This window comes from Caloenas nicobarica, chromosome 7, assembly GCF_036013445.1.
Source record: "Caloenas nicobarica isolate bCalNic1 chromosome 7, bCalNic1.hap1, whole genome shotgun sequence".
Lineage (NCBI taxonomy): Eukaryota > Metazoa > Chordata > Aves > Columbiformes > Columbidae > Caloenas > Caloenas nicobarica.
In genome coordinates, this window is record NC_088251.1 from 31,869,680 (window position 1) to 31,892,809 (window position 23,130).

General features: G+C 38.1%; 1 protein-coding gene across 1 annotated transcript in view; it reads right to left on the reverse strand.

Annotated features, from left to right (window-relative positions):
* Positions 1-23,130, reverse strand: part of CCDC6 (coiled-coil domain containing 6) — a 50,509-nt gene that overhangs the window by 15,444 nt on the left and 11,935 nt on the right. The window contains exons 2-6 of the mRNA XM_065639356.1: positions 13,941-14,090; positions 9,250-9,378; positions 4,082-4,185; positions 2,435-2,595; positions 64-220 (exon numbers count right to left, since the gene is read on the reverse strand). Coding sequence (XP_065495428.1) covers positions 64-220; positions 2,435-2,595; positions 4,082-4,185; positions 9,250-9,378; positions 13,941-14,090 — 701 coding nt within the window. The remainder of the gene's footprint in view (positions 1-63; positions 221-2,434; positions 2,596-4,081; positions 4,186-9,249; positions 9,379-13,940; positions 14,091-23,130) is intronic.

Consider the following 23,130-nt stretch of genomic DNA (forward strand, 5'->3'; position numbering starts at 1 on the left):
CTCAAAAAGAAGTAAAAGTATTGATTAACAAGCTCAATGCCAACATATCTGGAAAATACAAACCTTTCATCATCCATTTCTAAGCTGGATTCACTTTCTGACAGTTGCCTGCAAAGTGCTTCCCTACGTTCCATTTCCCTCTGTAATTTTCTTTGAAGTCTCAAGTTTTCTTCTCTCATATGTCGCTCCTCTTCTAAATATTGTGCCATCTTCTCTGAATCTGAAATTCAGAATTTTGTTACAATTTTATTAAAATTCAATTTCACAAACAGGCAAACACATTATGCCTAATTTTACTCCAGTACTTCAAGACAGACAGTGTAGAAAATGCTCAGGATGGATCGCTCAAAATTCTCATCTCTAAGTCATTAGTTCAAAGCCTAATTCAGAACAGTAGATACTAAAAGAAATTACTGGTTGACAGCAATTTTGGAAATTAAAGGTAAAAAGCAAAAAAGCTTTAAGTACTTGCTTAAATTAATTTGAAAAGGAAGGGGAAAAAAAAAAGTCATTAAGAAAATAACAAAAACACAACCATAAAGAAGAAATACAATGATTCCTGCTCCATTAAAATAACACTATTCCACGTTTACAAAGATCTTACTGAAACATATAGAAGAAATTATTTTAAAGGTATATTTCCATTTTCAAGGAGGAAGCACAAAAGTTCTGAAACCCCAAACACCCAAGTTCATATTAAATTGCTACCTTGTATGTATTCTATAGCATTCTTTCAATTACACATTTTATCATAGAGACTGACCAGCAGAACATGCATCAATATTAAAAGCCAACAAGTGGTACTCTCTACAAAGAATAATTTGCATTTGGAATTCTAAACAAGTTCAGCAAACATCACTTAAATGGTCTGGTATCACATGTGGGCTATTTAAAGTGGTAAAACCAAATTATGGAAAGCTACAAATCATTTTGACAGATTATTTAAATAAAATGGAACATGTGCTTCAGGAAGACAAAATGTAACACCAATATCAGAATTTAGGAAGCATATTTTATTAAGTATTTATGAATAATGCTAGAGATTCTCTAATGACTACATATTGCAAACACCAAAGTGAAAACTGTATTCCAGTTTCATTTTCTGCTTGCAGGCTGTTCACAAAAGGAAAGAGTACTTTTAATCCTAGATCTTATTTTCAATGAGAATTGGACTTTGAATGCTTCTAAATTTTTACTTTAAATCACTATAATTCAAAAAGAAACCACTTAAAAAGAATAAGAATACTTGAAATTAAAGATTCATTGCAGATTTGTACAAAGAGTACTTTAAATCTAAGGCCTTGCTCTTGTTCTGAAGTTCACGAAGTGAAGGCTGCAGTGCAGATAGAACTGGCAAGTAAAGAGATTAGCAGTCCTTATCTTCTTTTAATTTACACAAATTACTAATATCGCGAACTTGCGCACAAGGCCTCTGCAGAAGACCACCCTCCCGTCATTTCTGTCTTTAAGAAGGCTGCTGCCTCCGCAAGCTATTTCTCTAAACGAGGGCTGAAATACTCCAGTTAGCCTGCCAAGAATAGCACACTACAGGGGGAGAATATTGCCTATTTCCCACTTGCCTGCATTTTTCTGTCTATATGGGTAGGTATCTGCTCACCTATCAATTGAAATATAACACTACTGACTAGAAACCAAGCAGAACTGATGAAATTCGGAGTGGAATTTTAGATTTAGCGTGAAGGAATGAAGGGTCGGCATTGCAAGGATCACAGGTAGACGCCAGCAACCTTCCTGGCAGCTGAGAGCAGGGGCTCAGAGCCGCAGCCTCGTCTCTGAAAGGCAGGGCAAGAAGCAGGATTTCCACTTCTGGTCAAGGGTCCAAGATGCTTTTCACAACAGAAACCCAAGGACTTCTACACCATTATTCACTCTGTCCACCTTTGCGATCTTACATAGGTAAGAACAGAGTAAGATTACTCATTCTGCTACACTGTGACTTCAAATAGTTGCCTGAACAATTAGCCTAACACAGCTACAAACAACTAAAGGTAGCTGCAATCATTAACAAGATAAATTCTTATATACAACTGAACTTTATTTTGCTAGCTGTTAATTCTTTTGAGTAATTCTTAATTTATAACAAGACTCATTAAAAACTAGGCCATAAGTACGTTTTGCAAAATCTGTATGTTGAAATACTGCTAAGTCTCTGAAAAAAAACAGGAAAAAAAAAAGTAGAAACATTTTTTCTGGCCCAAAATATTCAAGAAATATTTGTTGATTCTTCCAGACACCCTTCTAGTAAAGCTAAAAAACTACCAAACATGCAATAATACTGCAATTATGAAAATGTTTTAATCCAAACTTACCTTATTTTGCTCCACTTCTACCTTCAATTCAAATGCATGGAAGTATATATAAAAATCTTATATTACACAAACTTAAAAAGATTTAAAACAAATTGTTTACTCACGCTGTAACTGTGCAGCCCTCAGTTGCTTCTTTAACCTCTCCACTTCATTCTTTAAAAATCTGATATGTCTCATCATATTTTCTGGAGAATCTATCTCCATTGATATGTCTCTGGGTGATGGTGGAGCAGACACGGGCTGGTCTAATTTCTCCTGCAAAATTCTGTATGAAAAGTAGTTCAAACTTTACCTTCAAATTCTAATGAAAAGAAAACCCCTTAAATCTCCCAGAAAGACACTGCAAGGATTCTGACAGTTATATAAGATTTATTTTAACTACTGGTTATGGGGAGAGAATTTTGGAAGGATTTGTTATGCTTTCTTTCCTAACTCAAAATAAAAAAGGTAAAATTTTTTGTCCAAGCACAGATGGATTTTCAAAAATATTCAGACATTGACACTCCCAAATATTTCTGCATACAGGTCAGGAAAAACAAATTCTGGACTATGTATAGTTACCTCAGTTTTATATGCAAAAGCTACTTATTCCACAAAATCATTTCTAAGCAAATTCAGTTTCTCCCTTATGAGTTTTTACATTTATGTTCTTACAGGAAGAACACATATTCAAGATGAAAAGATAAGTAAAGTATGTCTGGTGAAACACAAGTTTTTCTACATTTCACCACTACCAAAAGAGAAATCTTCAGAGATATTTTCTGAAGCACAGTCAGTCTTCCTTTTCTTTTTTTTTTTTTTTTTCCTTTTTTTTCAGTACTCCGAACAGAAAGGTATTCCATATAGTCAAGGTTTCAAATATCTCAAATAACTGCTTGTAAATTCAGGAGTAATGATCTTCTTTTATAATGAAATAAGCGTATGGTAGATAATAAATGTTCTAATTTATGATTTTTGGAGTTAACATATTAAGTGTTTTTCAGCCTGGAAATCCGCTATGGATTTACTACTGCTGAATATCGCATGTAGCTCTTCAGAGCGATTCCACACAGCAGGGCTCTGTAAAATAGATCTACAAAACCTGCAGTACGCCCAGGCTCACACGTTTTCTGAAGCCCCAAGATTCAGAGTCACACTAATATAACTGTCCTTGAACATGCAGAAGAAAATAAGATATTGATCGTCTCTTCTTCCCTACTCTCTCCAAAGCCAGATTTGTTACAACATGGCATAAAAGAGAGGGTTGCTTTAATACATATTTTTAATCTCAGCTTTCCCAAGAATATAAAGTCTCACAGTCATAACATCTATTGAGTAAGCAGTGGGAAGTCTCAATGACATGAGTGCACACCACTGAGAAAAAGCTGAAGTTTTCTTCAAGCGGATAAGGAAAAACCAACAGCTTCTCATGTAACGAATACACTAAAATACCATGTTATTTTCTCTGGGCCATGGATATAAAGCTGACCCTAAACCGGAAGCTTTAAAAAGAGTTTATCAGCAGTGGAAAAAATTCAGCAAATTCCTTCAAGTTTTCCCAGGTCATTTCTTATACTATTTAACTTCAGCTGCATTAAGCAACCAAGGATGTGGCATCGTGTAAACAAGGAGCTTTACAACTGCTTTAATTTCCAGGTTTTCATATATTGAACAACTCTTATGGGACAGAGATGAACATATTTAATCCAGAACATTATGTATTAAATGATTACCTCTCCCACAGCAAACAAACACACTGCAACAAGACAAACCGTTTTTCTGCTTCAAGCTTATCCATCCTCTTCCAGAGACGATTCACTAGTGCTTCTTGCTCTTGTTCCAAAGTATTTTCAAGGTCAATCTTCTCACGTCTTAGCTGGAGAGGAAAAAAAACAATCAATGAAAACAACGGAAATATATTTTTTGCAAGGAACTGTCATTAGGAAAGATCATTGCTCTGACACCACTGTTTTACACAGTGCTCTACAATAGTGAGGAGAAGGTGAAGAAGAGACAAAAAAATCAGGCACAGAACAATGGTCACAGAGCCACTGAAAAATCAAGAGATTCAGGAGTTGCACAGTTGTCATCTCCTTAACAGAAATTTTTCTCACAGAACTTCTTGTCTCTGGCCAATAAGGAGGAGCTTGAAACCTGGACATGGGGTCACTGATGACATGAGAAGCCTGTTCAAAGGCATCTCCTGTTCCACGTGTCTCTGAAGTCCAAACTGAACTTACTGTCCACTACACCAACATTTATTATTTTGAAAAATTTTAGACTTTAAGTGGAATAATCACAGTTAAGTAAGCTAGAAATGGAAGAGAAGCTGTGTTTGCCTTGTGTTAGATAAAGCAGAAACATAACAAAACCAGTAAAGAAAAAATTACGTGAACTGCCTTAAGTGTTACTGTATCAACACTTACTAGCAGAAACAAATGTATTTCTATCCTAGCAAAGGCTTTATAAAAGTAAATGCTTAATTAGACATTATTGCCGTGTGAACAAACATCATTGATTCTACTATAAACTAATAAAAGCAGATATAATGTAGAACCACATATGAAGAAATCCATTATTAGTATTTTAGTACAAATATAATGCAAATATTAATAAGAATACACTATAATACTAAGAGGCACAGCTGATCTTATTCAGTAACACTGGCAGCTGAACTCCTGAAGTGAGCAATAATGAAACCTACAGGAACAGACCAACACCTTTATAGGTGGAAAATAGCATGGAGGTATTTTTCCCAGGCAAGCTTTTATTTAACACTCACCACCTTTCTGGAGGGCAAACAATCCCAAATTACAAAATGGTAAGACTGAAATCAGATTAAGTGATTTCCTCACATGTTTACTGCATCACTGAGTGAAGTGCTATTATAATATCTAAATCTGTAAGGGCTCTGTGCTAACCACTAAATTAATATTGACATACCCAAACAAAATTTAAACTTAGAAACTTCAGGTAACAGTGCAAGTTTAATGAATGTCCAACTTCCTTCTTTAAAGTTTAGAGGAATTAGTTACTGTAAGTAAAAACAGACATATATTGCCAAGTAATAGGGAACATAACTAGAAAAAGAAACACTGTTTAATAGACCTTTCCGTGTCTGAGTTTCCAGATGTGCATTAAGCAGCCGAAGGAACTTACACTTCAATAAAAGAGCAGTCAGGAGCAACACGCTTCAGCCTCACACAAGGGATGAGAATTGGGATCCATCGCACACACCAGCAGGAGCTGGAGTGGCAGGAGGGTGAGGGCTCAGCCCTGGGAGCTGCAGGGCACGTTGCCATGGGGCGCATTGCTGTGGGGCGCATTGCCGTGGGGCACGGCGCATCAGCCAGCATAGCCAGAGCTTGGGGTCAGAGGCAAGAAATTCTGGGAATCTGCACACCGTGCCTCTACGTTACCAACATGCAGATCTTCCCTACACACGATGAGAGAGGTTTGACTGCAGACCACCACTTCTGCAGTGGCGGTTTTTGCATCACTTCAGTGCAGTGTGGTTTAGGCTCACCTGCTGTGACACAGTCTTTTTACAACTGTGTTATTGATCTAGCACCAAACAAACCCTCAAAAACATACTGGTGAAAAGAAATCTATTTCATTTAATGGTAGGAAGAAGAGCACACTGGAACCTGAAGGCAGAGTAAATTATTTATAACCTTGGATTTGAAAAAATATAAGATTACATTTAGTATTACAGCAACCATCACCAAGGCAGCAGAATCCATTAATTAGAAATCTGCATGTAGGTGAGCATGCACAATGGCTAAGTCAAATCATGAACAACAATATAAGAATGAGCCTTGTGTTGTGCCCTGAAGGCTGACAGACATGCTCTAATGAAACAACAAAGAAACTGGGTTGTGAAACAGAGATCTAAAACTCCGCATTTCCAGCAAGACAAAAACACACTGGAAACCACTATCTTCCTTTCCTGATCTTGAGAATTGTCCTGGTTCCTCCCAGTGCCAGGATATTAAAGCTTTGAGGAGATGAACACCTTGAACTGAGCCTATAGGAGAAGTAACTGCAACATCCTGACCAGAGCAGTGAATTCGGAGAACAGGCATATTTGTTTTGGACTAGGTAGTTTCAGGTGTACTTTGAAACATAGTCTAACTCTAGTCAAATTTGTTAGGAACGTAATAATATTCTGAACTAAAACAAGCAGGACCAGCAGCTCTGTCAATACTAGTGTCATTCTATATGGATTCAAAATTACACTCCAATCAAACATAATTTAATTTTTACCATCATAACAGGGAAACGAGGAAGTATTGCTTGCTTTTTTTGACCTTAATCTTCCTTTCAGAGGAAGAGAGAAATTCCTTTCAAGTTTCCTTGCCATCCAATAGCATTTCTTCTCACCTCTGAAGCATACACTTACTTTACTTCAAACGCGGCCAAAATATCCATTGTCCATGTATTCCTGGATTACTGCTTCTTCAGTCTTCTTGCTAATTTACTAACAAGCACAAATGTTCCTTCCTGAAATGGAACTCTTCCAAATCCATGGAAGTTGAATATGATCTCTGCCTTAGCCCACTATCCCAAATTTCACTTCTCTGCTTCTCATCTGTGCCCCTTTGTAGCTTTAATTCTTTGCTGCTCTCCAAGAATATCTTTCCAAAAGATTTTATACATTTAATGTTCTTCTCCTTTCAAAGAAGCAGACATAAGAGATGATTATTAGCAGTTTACTTCTTATTTCTCATCTCTTAAGTGCATCAATTCAAGTTTCTCACTGTACTGTATGAAACAGAAAAGCAAATAAAGAGTAACAGCAAGACTACACAAACTTGGCCTCTGTAGGACAAAACTGACAGCTATTTATTTCCTATCAAACCACTGAACTATAACACGGAACATTATTGCTCATTTTAACTGAGGCATTCAGTTAATGAAATAGTCACATTTCAAATTTCTTCATCATTAGCCTTCAGAGAAGTATGTTCTGCCACTTCAAGCTGACTTAAGAAAATTAAGTCAGGTAATATTTGAACCCTAAAATCCAACTTAATTTTTTATTTAGGAGTAACATTCCACACAACTATCACCACTACAAACTGGCTACACACTGATCACCTGTGGTACAAGCAGCTCAGAAGAGAGCGTAAAGGAGGAAGAACACAAAGCACAGATAATCCATGTTCCATATTTTAAAAGTAATAGTTTAGTGAACATATGTTCTAACTATCTGCTCACTGACTATAGCGACAGATCTAGCAATGCAGCCCTCGGTGATGTTCAAAGCATTGCTGAATTACCCTTCCAAGCCGTGTTTAAGAGGCCTCCTGAGGGTTGTGCTGAAGCATTGTGGCAATCTCTCTTCTGAAACTCCCTAAGTGCACAATAAAAGCAACACTGCTCTGCTCACAACATTTGGTTGCTTCTTGCTCGGTACAGCACATGCTCCGAAGGCTATTGCTTCAGCTAGGTAATTAGTACAATACATGTTTTTTTTTTTTTTAATTTGTCTAAGAGAAGAAAGCATGCTGAAGTTCAAAGTAACTCGACCTTACTATATCTTACTGTAAGAGAAAACAAAGGTATTTTGCATTACACATGGAATTTCTAAGTAAGAATTACAGCCAAATTTAACATCTTCATAAACAAAGTAAGTTTCCAAGGCCAGATATCTGAAAGACCTTCGAGCATCCAAGCTTTTCAAACAATCCAACACTGATGTTCAAATGCAGCAACAAGTTTCAAAGCTTACAATTTCAAGTCTGTCTGTTCAGAACAATGATACAAAAATAAATACCATTAAGATTTCAGCTGTGGTTCATGCTAACATTTCAAAGACTTAACCAGCTTAATGGGTAGCTCACTTTGCATTTTGATTAAGCAGCCGCCACCACCACCTTGTGGCTAAGAGAGTTATTTCAATCTCGTGGTAATTTCCATGCTGGTCACAGGTTTGCTGGCAACTACATCTTAATACCTTTCCATTTTTCAATTTATTCCATAGAACTCTCCTTATAGAATGTTAGCATGCGAATCAAGAAAACTCATTTTGCCATTAAGATAGCCGTTAATTAATTTATCCACAATGACAACAGAAATCAGTGAGTCATAAAAAAAAGGGAGGAAATTCAGATTAACAGCAACAAAAAAGTTCCACATTTGATGAGAAAGGGGAGAAAAAAAAAAAATCACAGAAATAATGTATTATATTTACAACAGACAAATTATTGGACTTCAAGAAGACTACATGTTTCACCAGTTTCCCTTTTAAGTCAAAATGACTCCTACTAATGCCTCCAAGATGCCTTGATGCACATGCCTAAAATTAGACATAAGAGCAGTCCCAATGTCTAAACTTGCAGTGGAAACATGGCCAAAACAAGTGGTATTTTATCTCTGCAATCTTCACAGCTGTCTAGGGAGAAAAAGGAGTTGGACGTAGTGGAATCTCAAATCTTTTGAAGTATGCACACAACTGACATCGGACATCGAGTCCTGTGCAATCCAAGCTGCCACAAAAAGGTGACCTAAAGCACAACTAGACCACATACATATGATTTATGGTTGTGCTAAACCGCTATCAGAAGTAGCAGTCTTTCTCACTAGCAGTGTGGGAGTGGAAGTTGATAAAGAGCAACAAGAAGCATTACTTACAAAAAAGGTTGTGTTTGCAAAACTCACAGCTGTCCAGCAGACATGAAGGCCTGTAGTAAGGCTACCAAAAGTTATAATTTCCATAAAATATATCAGAATTTCATATAATAAATTATATTAATGATTTATTGCTTTGAAAGTCACACTGACTTTTCTATCTTCTTGATATTGCCCAGTTTCTGACATACTTTAGAAATTAAATCTAATACAAAACAAGTTGCTGTTGGTTTGGGGCTTCTTCCCCCCACTCCCCCCCAAGAATCCCTAGTTTTACAGTCATATAATTCAAAAACTAAGGAGTCACCTGCTCCAGGGTGAGCTGCTTCGAAATCGTATCATTTTCCAGCTTTTTAATCTTCTTCATCAGTTTGTTCACTTGAAATTCCTGTTCCTGCTCTAAATGCTGCTCCAGTTCAGCTTTCTCATGCTGCAGCTAAAAATTAAGGAGACATGGAAGCATTTTAAACACACAAATAAAAGTATGAAACATTATGTAACTTTTACACATTCATTTACACGTTTATTTTTACTGCACGTTAAATTATCTACTGATATTTCTTCTCAAAAGACTTCAAAATGCACAACCCATGCAACAGTGCTTCAAAAAGCAACATTTTAAACTGTTTCATTTACAAAACAGATGGAAACAAACTACATTTCCAAATATTTATTAAAGTCTAGTCAAAATACATACATTACCTATAGTATATAAAAATTATAGACATTTCAAAAGTAAAAAATCTACAATAATATTCACAAAAGCATTAACTTTAATCTAAATGTATCATCTCAGGAGCACCCATAGCATAAAACGTAGGTCTTAGCATCTTCTTCTCCTAGGCAGCTGAAAGCTTAAAATTAGGACTGAAATCATACTACTGAAATTGCTCTGTAACAAGATAGTAAAAAAAAAAATAAAGCTAATTTTTATTCCTGTGCTGTCAAGAGTCAAAAGATTTTGTTGACATAAAAACACTGGTTATTTCAAATCAATGTTATAAATTTTCTCAATACTCAATGGATTTTTTTTCAATTAATATTTCCAATGAAATAAATGTTTATGCCCAAAGCTCTCGAGGAGATGGAAACACCCACCCCCCCCACATTCTAACATACACTATGGCTTGAAGTAGCATCACTTTTAACATTAAAGTCAAAATCACAATGGAATCCCTCTGAGACAGGAATCCAAGCCTTCCTGTGGATAAAACTGGCACCATGGTACAAACACGTGAATTTGACTTAGGGAAAAGCAAATGTCACCAGAAGACAATGGTCTAATTACACCGTGCTCTGGCCATCCACTGAAAATTGGAGGCACTTTTTTCCACCTGCTGATTTTCAAGGCCAGTTCTTCTGGCTATCACATAACAATACCTAAGACCATTGTGTTTAAATAGCTGAGGAAACGGGGACACACCTCACAGTCATGGACACAAGTCAAGGTTGCTGGATCTCCACAGAGACTTTGATTTTAAACCAGCTAGAATTGCTAGTTCATTAATTCAGTTCCTCTTGGTATTATTTAGAGACAAAACGGTCTGTGAAGTGCAGCCTGGCAGAGAGTTCAGAGCAGAAAGGCTTGTTTGGAGAGAGCGCTACGCAGACACTAACTTAACTACTTGGCAATATATGTATGAGAGAAGTTTTGCAGTTTAACTGAGTTTTCAGGACTTACCAATTTCAATATTTTATTTTTCACAAATTAAAATAAACACCAGAATAGTAGTTAAAAAATAAATGAGATTTATTCCTTTCACTTACTAAGTTACAGTATATTTTCCAAAGCCCCTGACATTCATGGCAATTCCCATGCACTGGAGGAAGCCACCTGGACTCCAACATGATAATCACTGAGGCTATCATGGCAGCTCTTCATCAAATGGTTAAGAAATTGTGTTAACCTGTCTAGTTGGAAATAAAGCCATTTCATTTCTTCTGTGAGAACATGCAGGGCTGCAAAGTGAGTTTTTCTTTAGAAGAAAAATTTATATTCGCACTGTTAAATCAAAATACTGTTTGTGTTGTTTGATAATCAAAAATGTGAAGTTTCTTGCTTCAGTACTGGAGTTAAGCTTAGCTGGAAAACAACAGGTTTAATATGAAAAGGACATTATTTAGTCTTACAACTCCATAAGCCCCTCTCCTTTCCTTCCCCACCCCTACACAGCAGCTACAGTTTGAGACTGAAGCCAAAGAGCCCAAGGAGCGGACAGTGTGAGGACCGCCATCCAGCTCTAGGCACTTGCTGCCCTTCCATCAGTCTTCATTTCGCTCCATTAAAAAAAGCCAGATACTTTTTTTTTTTCACCTAACTAAAAAATTCAGACCAAAGCCAGTTGCTGTAATCAGCTTATATTTAGTCAGCAAATTAAACTGTGCGAAAAGGCACATGGCCAGAATCTTCTGCTCAGCTTAAAGGCAGATGCTGCTACGGAAAGCACGTGGCTGGGGCAGATCATACCTCGTATGGAGGCACCTCAAACCCAACTTAACAACAAATGCTGGTTTTCGCTCTCATGTGCTTCATGCAAATGCAACTGCGGTATTATTCAAAACAAACTGAGCTGCAATAGCACAAACTTGCTCGTCAGATCATTCCTTTTAAAGCTTGCTGGAATTCCCATCACGTGGCAAATGATAAGGTTTACTTGTTAGATACATAGCTGCTGTGTAGGATCTGCTAAACCCTACCTTGGGAGTGTGACCGTCCTGCAGCCAAAGGACCATTCCAGCTGATCAGAACGCTACTAAGTGAAGCCAGGAGAGATCTACTACCAGAATATATTCTGTTCTGATTTTAAGATAAATACACTAGAAAGCAAAGTGACCGTGAATAGAAAGAAACCCACAAACACTTTTGTAACATGAAAACCCTCTCGGACATTCTGACAAATCTACTTTATTGTGCTACTCTCCTTTACCCTTTTGGCTTCATTATTCAAAGTGGGTGAAAAATACTAATAACACACCACAAAATACATATTAATGGTGTCTGTCACTCATAGTTGCATAAAATAATTTCTCGCTTTTATCGGCTTTGATCACAAAACCAAACCAAACCAAACAAAACCCAGTTAATGCTGAAACCCTAATGCTGAAAACCAGAATTGCTAACAATGAGAAAATACCCACTGGTAAAACACTGGTGGGTAGTGTTTATTTTGCTTAGCAAAGAGACTATTTTCAAACTGGTTTTAATTATATGCAATTATAGTAAGAACTGTTTACAGATACACCTACGGTTGCCAGCTAAAGAGAAGGAAAAAGTGTGTTAGTTGTGTCACCTTGATGACAATGTCTTACAGACCTTGAATTGCTCATGAAAACTGTAGGGGAGATACTGGGGGAATTTTCAGCCACGTAACATCAGAGATGGGTTTGGTGCAGGACACATAGCTAATACTTTAAAGTGAGAATGGGCCTGTCAAATACAAAGCTTAGCAGCAGAAAGAGTACGTGCATTAGTTCGGGTAAGTCCTACACAACTACAGTAATATCCTTCTCTCTCTACAGAAATAAGTTTCCTGGTACAATGTAGGACCACCTTCCTTACTGTACTGGCTTATTCTGGGACAGCAGAAAGTCTTTTCATGAAATAACAGAGCTAATGGATGAAGTTACCTCTTAAAAAAACAACCCTTATTTATCCCCCAGACTATGCCCCTGTACCTTGTACTGAGCACTCTATTTTTAGTATAGTACTCCAGCCCTCAAATTTGTCCAGTTCCTCCTTTGCTGCATCCTGAAAGCCTTATTTATTAACAAATTTGTATTAGCAGTTTGCCTCCTCTTTATGTCCAGATGTTCATCAAATAAATGATAGATGAGCTGACTCTGTTTATTCTGCACAATCACATTTACATCCTTAAGCTGACGCATCATATTTTGGAAAGCAGGAAGGGCAATAACTTGACACATCCATGTCCACAAGAACAGATCCTGCATCAAAACACTTCTAATGATACTCTGCAAAATAGTACTACCGTTCTAGAATGACTAAGGATCGAGGACTCTAAAAAATTATAGTTCCAAACTTTCTAAAGACTTAGCCAGATAGACAAAAATGTAATTAGAATAAGTACAAGGGAAAATACAGTGAATGTATATAAGGCTTATAAGAACCTAAAAGCCTTATGTACATCAGGAATGTGTGTGATGAAAAGCTTTTGTTTACTGCAAAACGTCTGTTGAGATGCATATGTTCCTTTATCTCTCCGGCATTCAGCCTAGAAAATTAAAAATTATGCTAAAAAAAGGAAAATTAACTAGTAAAAGCACATATTTATTTGGCTTGTAGAGGCAGTAAAAGTTAATGTCACACAGTTATAAACAGGTGTTATCAAGTAACGGTATGGCAGCAGAAAGCCTGGCAGCAGGAAGACAGTATTATTCACGTGAAAACACCTTCTTTTGTGTGTTGCTGTGTATGTTTAGAATCAGTCTGGCACATAGTAAAAGGTCTCAAAATTAATATCTTACAATACTGAAAACCTGATGTAACTCAGTGGTTTATAATAGTAATGCACATCATGCTGAGCTGGGAAATTCTTGTTAGGCTGTTAGTGAGGAACGCTGCAGCTCGTGCTCTGGCAAACGGCTTTCACATTTAAAACGTTTTAACTTTCTGGGAGCTCATTCCAGATGCCACTCTGAACACGATGCATAAGCCCATACTATTGAGACAAACAAAGGTCTGACAACGCAAAAAACCACAAAGGCCCTATGAAAAAAGTCCCTCTGCCAGGTGGCTTTCAACTGAATAATATGGCAGTAATTTCAACACAGCCACAGAGTAGTAAATACTTGAAAAATTAAGAAAAAAAAATTTAAAAGCTTACCCACTACACTTCTTGTACTTTGCTTCTATGAAGTGTCAGCTTTACAAAAGCTACAACCTGACTGCATCCCTCTTACTGCAGTTAAGTTAACGAAAAAGTTCAGCCACCAGTTTGTTGCGAGGCTCCTGGGAGAAACACCAGTAAAGGCAATTACCTGCATCAGCTTTCTTGAGAGCTCATTAGTGAGAAATTCCTCTTCCTTTTCATAGTTTACTGCAAGCGTTTCTTTTTCTTTCTGCAGAGCTTGAATCTTCTTAAATAGAGTATTACTGATGAATTCCTCTTCTTGCTCTGCCCTTGCTTGCTGTGAAGTAAAGACATAGTTTTAAGAAAAAAGGAAGCAAGTTGCCACATTAAAAGCTGCAATTATTCCATTCCCCTTTAAATGCCCCCCACCTGTTGTTTTGTTTAATCTTGCCCATCCTCCTGGAGAACAGTAGGCTGGATCTAAGTGCTGTTAGCATCCCCTTTTCTAACATTATAGTACCTTTCTTCCTTTTTTGTTCCCAATCTCTCAACTTAGGAAACTATACTGGTGCTTTAAAGTGGCCACCACCCAACCAAATCACAGAATCACAGAATGTTAGGGATTGGATGCACAAACGCCCCAAAATGTTAAACTTTATAAAAGCATTACTGATTCACAGATACCTAATTTTACCTACTCTGTTCCTAAAACCAAACTTTTATTTAAATGTTCTCCATTGCAAGCTGAAGCACAGCTCTGAGACTGCTGCATTCAGCACTGTGCCACAGGCAGCACGGTTCATCTCACGAGGATTTCTACCCATCCACCAGCCCAGGAAAACTACTTACATTACTTCTGAGAACTGTTACTTCACTACATTCAACATCAACTTTAAAAAATGCCACATGGTAGCTTTACCCTGAGGATTTCCAAATTTCACAAGAGGAGAGAGCTACTCTGGAAATCTCCCCCGTGAAGAATTGCTGGAGAAGACAATTCCCATTTCACTCCCCTCTAGCACCCAGGCACTGCTCCACAGCAACCCAGCCTGTCATTCCCTGCGGTTCAGATGTTTGTTTGTTTTAATGTACAGACTAGGAACTTGAAAAATGGAACACAGAAGTTATCTTTTGGAAGTCTGCTCTGAAAGGCCACAAAGGGTATTTCATATGGGCAAATGAAGGCTCACAGCTACAAACTGAAAGAGCCAACTATTAATTTCACAGTCCAAACAAAGTCCAGAACAACAGAATGGCAGAAATACAGAATTCCCAAGCCACCAGCATTAACAAATGAGACAATGGAGTGTTGAGGAGTGTTTTCATCCCCTGCAATAAAATCCCCATCACTTGAATTGTGGATTTGTGATTTGCCCCAATTCTAATAAAATGACACCAGCTTATAGCCTACAATATGTAAAGATTCGGTAGGTTTTACTTCAGTAAAATTTGAGAGAGAAAAATTGAAGAACTGCAACAGAAGCATAACTAGATTTTTACTGAAAGCTTAGCTTACATAATCTTCTGCCCAAAATGTGCCACAATAATCATCTCTTTATACATATTGTACACTTAAAAATGCTCAAAAGATTTCATTATGTCAGTGATCTTTTAACTGGAATGATATAACCCCTAGTAGTCCAAGAAACAATTAAACATGTCTACAAGAGAAGTTACTTAAAGAAAATAAACGCCTTTAAATTTGGTGGAACAGTAGGACAACTGTAAATTTTCCTCACGATACCACTAGTATCATAAAATCCAACGCAGTGGTTTGGAAACTTCTCAGTTGAGTACTTCTTCCTTCAAGTCCTTTTCTTCACATCTTTACCCCTGCTTTCTTCCATCTCTATTGAATTCTTTTCTTGGCCCTTTCCTCTTCTCTATCTGCCACCAGCTCCTTTCTCCCTGTCACCAGCACAGCTAGCACAAACCCAACATGACACCCCCCCCCACCCCGCCCAACAACAAAAACCTAAACAAAAACAAATAAACAAAAAACAGAGGTAAAAGAAAAAGAAATGTCTGGCACAGTTTATTAGCTTAGGAACTTAGGTCCTGCACAGCACCTCCTCTCTAATGTTTGTGCAGCAGAGAACTGCTATTCCAGCACGCTCAGCATTGGTATTATGACTTGTCACATCAAGACAGAGTTATCCCAGAGCTCTGGAGAAATGGCAAATTGTCAGCTCACATCTCAGAGGATTAAAACTCAAGGAATCTAGCTGATCTCAATAACATCATCTATCCCTTTCTAATTGTGGCTTTACTTAGAGCTACTAACGATGTTATGTCTTCAGAGACATTTTGGAACAGAGTAAACAAGTCAAATTGCAAGGGTTCTTTGTCCTCAAATCGTTAAAATTCATGCATGCTGTTCCAAAATCAACTCACCCATTGCCTTCGCTACACAGGATTTCTACTGATTCTGACAGTATGTCCTGGCTTCAGCTGAGACAGAGTTAATTTTCTTTCTAGTAACTGTGTTTTCGATTTAGCATGAGAAGAATGTTGATAATACACTGATGTTTTGGTTGTTGTGGGGTAGTCAAGGACTTTTTTTGGCTTCTCATGCTCTACCAGGTGCACAAGAAGCTGGGAGGGAGCAAAGCCAGGAGAGCTGACCCAAGCTGGCCAAAAGGGTATTCCTTACCACATGATGTAATGCTCAGTGTATAAACTGGAGTTGGCCAGGGGGCAAATGTTGCTGCTTTGGAATGAACGGACTATCAGTGCTGCAGGTGGTAAACAATTGCATTGTGCATCACTTGTTTTGCATTTTCTATTTTTTTTTTTTCCTTTGCTGTCCCACTAAACTGTTCTTACCTCAACACACGAGTTATTTTTTTCCCTTTGCGATTCTCCCTCCCGTCCCACTTAGGGATGAGCAAGTGGCTGCATGGGTCCTAGTTGCCAGCTGAGGTTAAACCGCGACACAATAAAAGAATAAAATTACCTAAACTTAAATTAGAAAGCAATTAGAAAAGAATCAGGATGTTTCTACCTTGATTTCTCTTCACCTCTAACTTGCACGGAATTGTTCTGCTCATGCTTTGCACCGACCAAAAGCTTTAAAATCACATTATTACAGCACCAAGCCTGCACAACACTTGGTAGCTAGATCCTGGCGTTACATTAATGATGGGTGCTTAGGTCAAGGTGAACCCAGGCTGCCAAGATCCCAGCCCGCTCCTGGCCAAACAGCAACGCCCCTCCTTTGTGCTTGCACGGGTGCTCCTGCAGCCAGCACAGGCAGGAGACGCACAAAAACTAATCCTTTCTCTTCCTTCTCCCATCTTTCTTTCCCGGATCAGCTTCCTAGACGAGCGTACCACGCAGGCAGAGCACTGGCACACGGAAACTAAGAATGAACGGCCACAATTTAGACCTGTTTAAGTTGCTCTGCAACGTTTCTTCTAAATCCATATAATTTCATTCTGAAACTTTCCCTTCATCTTGTTACTCATTACTTGGAGATAGTTCAATTATTGTAAGTAACATAATCATTCATGTTTACCTTAATATTGCCTAAAATCTTGAATTCTGTTACTCATTTAGCCCATAATCTAACTGATGTTGTAAAACAGTCATTAAAAATCAGTTTTTAATACTATTTCCTGCACAGACTCTGTCACTGCAGTATTTTTCTGGATGTGTACATGTTGTGTTTCCATACGGACAATCTGCCTTTTTATTAAGTATCTGCATTTGAAAAGAGGCTCTGATATGATCAGCAACAACAGAGAAACAGAGCATGGAAATCAGAGACAGCAGGTCTTCTACGAAGGTACAGAATTCTTGTTTTTTCTCTGTTATCCATATCACATTCAATATCCAAAAACACTAACAGCAATTCACTCTGTTCTGTGCACCATACTGCAAAACAAATTGCTAAGGCACTGAGTGATATAAAATGGTAACACCTGATCAGTCAGTCTCTGGAAACCTGAAACAAGCAATCTGCTTCCACCACAGATTTTCTGGAGAACCAGTCACATCCACCTGTCTCCTGTGTCTCAAGCCTCCATATGTAGCTAACTCAGAGCATTTTATGGATGCATCCACTAAGGAAAATCTGTAATTATTGTGGTCAAGACCATAAGTGGCAAAGACTATCATGTTACTTTGCAAGAAATCAGGAATGAAGAGGGTGAAAAAAGCACCTCATGCACATAAAACACACAAAACCTCTTAGATTTTCTAGGAAGAAAAAAAATCCTATTATTTCTATTGCAGTAGCACATGAAATCCTGATCAGTAGTAGAGCTGATGCATGAAGCATTGTAAAAACCTGTCCTTGTGATCTTACAATGCAATGAGTTAACTTTAAAAGAATTAAGAAACATATTTCTCCTAAACTTTATATAGTAACTGAGTAACATATTAGGTAGTTAATCTCATTAGAAGTTATTTTTCCACATGCCGTGTATACTAGCATAAACTGTGAAAAGTTTAGTGCTAATTTTTCTTTTTTTTCTGCTCTCAGTTCTTCTTCCTGTAAATATACCTTTAGCAGCCCAAGTTCACACTGCCAGATTTCCTTCTGCCCTCCTGCTTCTTGCACATGCACCAACTTCTGCTTACGGTGGGATGTCATCTTTCCATATCACTGGCCCATACCCCAGCCACACTTCTCTAACGGCACTATTTTATGAAGCAGCAAAATCCAGTATTTCCAGTGAGGCATCAGCTTGAATACAATCAAATAATAATAATTAAAAAAAAAAAAAAAAAAAAAAAAAAAAATCACAGCTGTCTATATACCCTTTTCTCCCCAAGTAGTTCTTCCAAAAGATTCACAAACCTCCTGATACTGCACAGTAATGAAGCAGGTTCAACAACCGCAATTAATACCCACCCCTTAGTCAGTATCAGTACAACACTAACAGTGATCTGACATGAACGAGTTCTTGCATTTTAGTTTCAGCTCTCACTTCAGACACAACTTCAGTAACACGTGTTTCACAAACTGCCCCAGTCACCTAGGCGCACCCACCGGAAAGGCAGACGCCAGGTAGCCTGGCTCACACGCTGACAGAGCATCGCCCGTCTCCAGCAGCACCCAGAGCAGAGGTGACACTTGATTTCAGGGGATCTTGTTGGAAACAGCCTACCAAGTGCTGCTTTGATCCAACCCACCCTTGAGGATCCCTCATCTTTAAGCTAAGAGCCACCACGGACCTATTTACTATTCATCCATCTTTTATGGTGCAATTTCTGTTGACATGACCCTATGGACAATACAAGCCTGCAGATGGAGCTGAAGAGCAGTTTAATCTGGTTGCTGTACACAAGAAACTCAATCTTTGCTACTGAATATAGACTGAAATGTTGGGGCAGCTTCAGGAAGAGATTATCTCAGTTGCTGCATGTTACACTGAACTAAAGCTATCACTTCACAAAAGCAGCCTTTCCAAAAGTCCTACTAAAAACCATGATGAGATAAAAAGGCCAGGAAGTGCAGAAAGTTACAATGGTATGATTTTAGAATATGCAGTTTTTGCTATAGAATAAAACCTAAGTTTCCCAATTTTCCTGAAGTACGCATTCCTCCTCTAGCAGTACTTACTCAATTTACTGCTCTGGCCACACTTTCCAGCACTGGTTTAAAGCAATATGGAAAATTACTGGTCTACAAATGCAACAAATATTCCAGTGAGCTGATACTGTTCCTTTACAGGAAGAACTTTCACAGTGCAGCTCTCCCAGGCTGGAGCTATTTTTTTTCCTCCAAATCTTCCAGTCACACCTGAAACGAGCACATTGCAGGCAATGTGCGCTTGAGACAGGGAGGAACATGAACCACCACAAGGGCAGGAGTCAAGAGTAACTCAGAGACCAAGGGCTCACACTGCTGCCAGCTATCACGCCAGCCCAGCAGCACATGTCTGCCTGTCTGGGCTGAAGGACAAGGAAGTTCCACCCAAGTTCCAGTATGACGTGAGCGTAGCTTTACCCCAAGCAAAGGTACTTTTTTCAGCTGGGTGGCCTGTCTGCAGAGAAAAAGAGAGTGAATGCTCTTGTGGTTAAAGTGGTGAACTAGACTTCAGGTTCTGGGTTCAATTTGTAGTGTGATTTCCTGTTTAATCTACGGTAAACCCCAGGGTCACTTCCTCAGTTCTGACATAAAAGTACTTTTTTCTTTCCCATTTTTTCTTTTTCTCCCCTCTTTAAGATGCATTTTCAGGAGTAACAGAGCTATACAAATAGCAGAATTGCTCATTTTTATCTTTATGTCCTTGGGTACACAGCATCTCCTAGAAGACCCATACTTTTGAAAACAAACAAACAAGCAGCAATACCTCGGTATGTTTCCTTCAGAACCCCGAGCTGTTGGGTTTTTTTCTTTTTTAAACAACACAAATCTAGTAGATGAGGAAGAAAGGTTGTTGTGGGTTTTTTTTTCCTGTTTTGTTGTTGTTGTTTGTTTTTAATAATTACAGGTTTACCAGATGCTATTTCCAAAACACAGTAATGGAGGAAAAAAAAAAAATATCAGTACTGAACCTCAGCCCGATAACTTCAACTACTCTAAATGTTACCTATCATGTAACATTAAAGCCACATGCAGAACTGCCTCAGAAGGCAATTCCTATTCCATTTCAGCCATTCAGTAGATGACTTCTGCTGCAAGAGGAAACAAAAAGATACAATAATAAAGGAGTATCTGTATGATAAGCAATTAAAGTGTTAAAATACAGTTTATTTTACCCTCCATTTGTAGTTGGAAATTCTCTCCCTTCATCCACCCAGCCCTCCCCTTTTTAAAAGGTCAATTAGGTTTTGGCTGGACATGTCAAAACACTTCTGTCACAACACTCCTGCTGACTCCAGTCACAGCAAGTTTCACTCGATTCCCACCCAGCGATCCAGCACGTATGAACCCACAATGGCCACAGACTGACGAGAGAAAGGAGCCGAGTCCAATGACGTACAACATACATTTTTCTTCCAAGTCAGTTTTAAGCATGATCAAACGTTTTCAGCTCAACGTTACTCAGCCTTCTGAGTTCTCTCAAAAATTCAGTTACCTTCAAGACATCTTGTGGCCTGGAAAACCACACAACAAATAGCACTTTAAAAGAGCCCTCAGAATTGACCAGCTTCCTAAAAACAAATGTTCTGCAATATTCATACACACGAAACAATCTCTTAGCATCAGCAATAAAAAAAAAATTGTTCGATAGCATGCAGTTCCATTCCACTTCAGTTTTGTAAACACTTAAACCAGCTTCTCTCTGCATTTTGACGTTGACCTGCAAGACTCTCGCACAACTGAAACATACAAGTGGTGAAAGTGAAATAAGCAAGTTATGAAAACAGGCTCATTTCAAACATAAATATTTATAAAATTAATGCATTTGGTTCATTCCAAACAAGGTATAACAAGCCGTATGAAATTCGTCATTAATACAATCAATTCCTGAATTTATTTAAATAATTAAAAAACAATTCAAATGCCTTTCTTCAAAACAGATTAAAAATTTGAGGCTACCCTCTTCAAGGGTTTTTAATTACATCAAAGTGCTTGCATCAAATAGTTAATACAAATGCAGCACGTGAAAAAGCCACATTTTCTGTGACAAAGAAAATGTCAGGACAGGGTCTAGAAAAATGTATCAAACCTCAAATAACTTTTACTTAGCAGTTTAACCATGACCACATGCTGTTATGCAAGTCTTCATGTAATTAAAGACTGTATGGTAATAAAGCACCACAAAGGAAAGGTAGCAAGGTTGTGCAGGCAAATATTAAATATTTCCTATTTTGAGCACTCGACATTGAAACCTTAAAAATCTGACTATTCATTAGACACACGCTTTATAGCACTTATTTTTCAGTCACTTAAACATCATCATGTAGAACAAGCTCCCAGAGGGTTATCAGGGCTGGAGTCTCTGCTTCCAGTACACAAGAGCTGTAACCTGAGCCAACAGAAGTTATAGGCCAAGGCAGGAATGACCTAGCAGGAAAATTAAATCTAGCCCACAGACCTTTCCAAACGCCTCTATTTCATGAGCCTGTTTCTCCAGCTCACCACCGCACATGAACACAAAGTGCACGTTTCCCGCACTTCTTGCATTTTGAGTAGCGATGATTTCCAATGCATGCGTAAAATGAGTATAGCACATACAAGCAACAAGCCCAGGTCCCCTAAATCCTCTGCATACATGCGAAACATTTCTTCAAAATATTAGTTTTGTGTTTCTCAGAAGGCTCTTAAGGACACAGCCAGGAAGGCAGTGGGAGCGGGGCCACACGACGCAGCTCCAGTCTCAGCTCAGCAGAGGCGAGTGACCATGCCCAGCACAAAGGTCAGGACACACCGCTCCAGCAGAACGTACCTGTGCTTTGCTAGAGTCTGCCCCATTTTTGTTAGTTTATACCCAACCAAATATTTACATTGACAAAGACACACAATATAGAAAATAAAAATACATTGTCCTATCAAACACTGAACCACAGTTTGAAATATCTCTCTGTATTAACCCTTCACTGATGACTACCTGAAAGAAGTTTTTGCTTTACTCTTTGACTGCTGGTGACACTGGTGTTTTACTGGTGAATTTTTTGTACTGTAAACAGTTTGCTAGTTAATCAATAAGTGTAAAACAAATAGAATACAGAAGTACGTGGAACAGGTTTTGCTTTTGTTGAGCCTCAATATGAAAGCTGCTGAAAAATGTCACAAGGATGCACACATACACATAAATAGATTTGCAGTTTTATGTTTAGTTTGCCTGAATTTTTGAACGCACAGGTTTCTGGACATGAAAGAAAAAAAAAGAAAAAAAAAAAAAAAAAGAGATCAAATTGTTCATGGCTACTATTGTAGCATATACTGGTTTGTTGTTGGGTTTTTTTTTTAAAACTTATTTTCCATGCCCTACATGATGATTAGAATTACCATCGTTGTGAGATGCTATGGCTTTGTTTGACTTGCATCTAAAATACTCGAGTTTAACATAATCTGGTTGTGTTGTGCTACTTAGAAACCAACAATCAACAGCAGCTTAAATGTCAGCAACACCACCACCCAGTACTAGAACCTACAAGAAATGTAGTACTGCAACAAATCAGCCCAAATTATTCTGTAATATCAATGACATCTAACGCATAAATGCTTTTTAAGCTAACATATTTTAAATACTTTTTTTGCCTGTTTTCCACTCACTGATAAATCACCATTTATCTTCAATGTACCCACACATTAACCAGCCCACTTTGCTGGACTGCCCAATTAGCAAACTCAATATTGCACACTCCCAAAGCTTCAGAGCAGGAAAAGCAAAAGATTCAGCAGAAAAATAGACTATTAGGTGGCTAATTTACTATACAGCTTCTATTCAGAGGTATGCATGTTGATGTTAACAGGC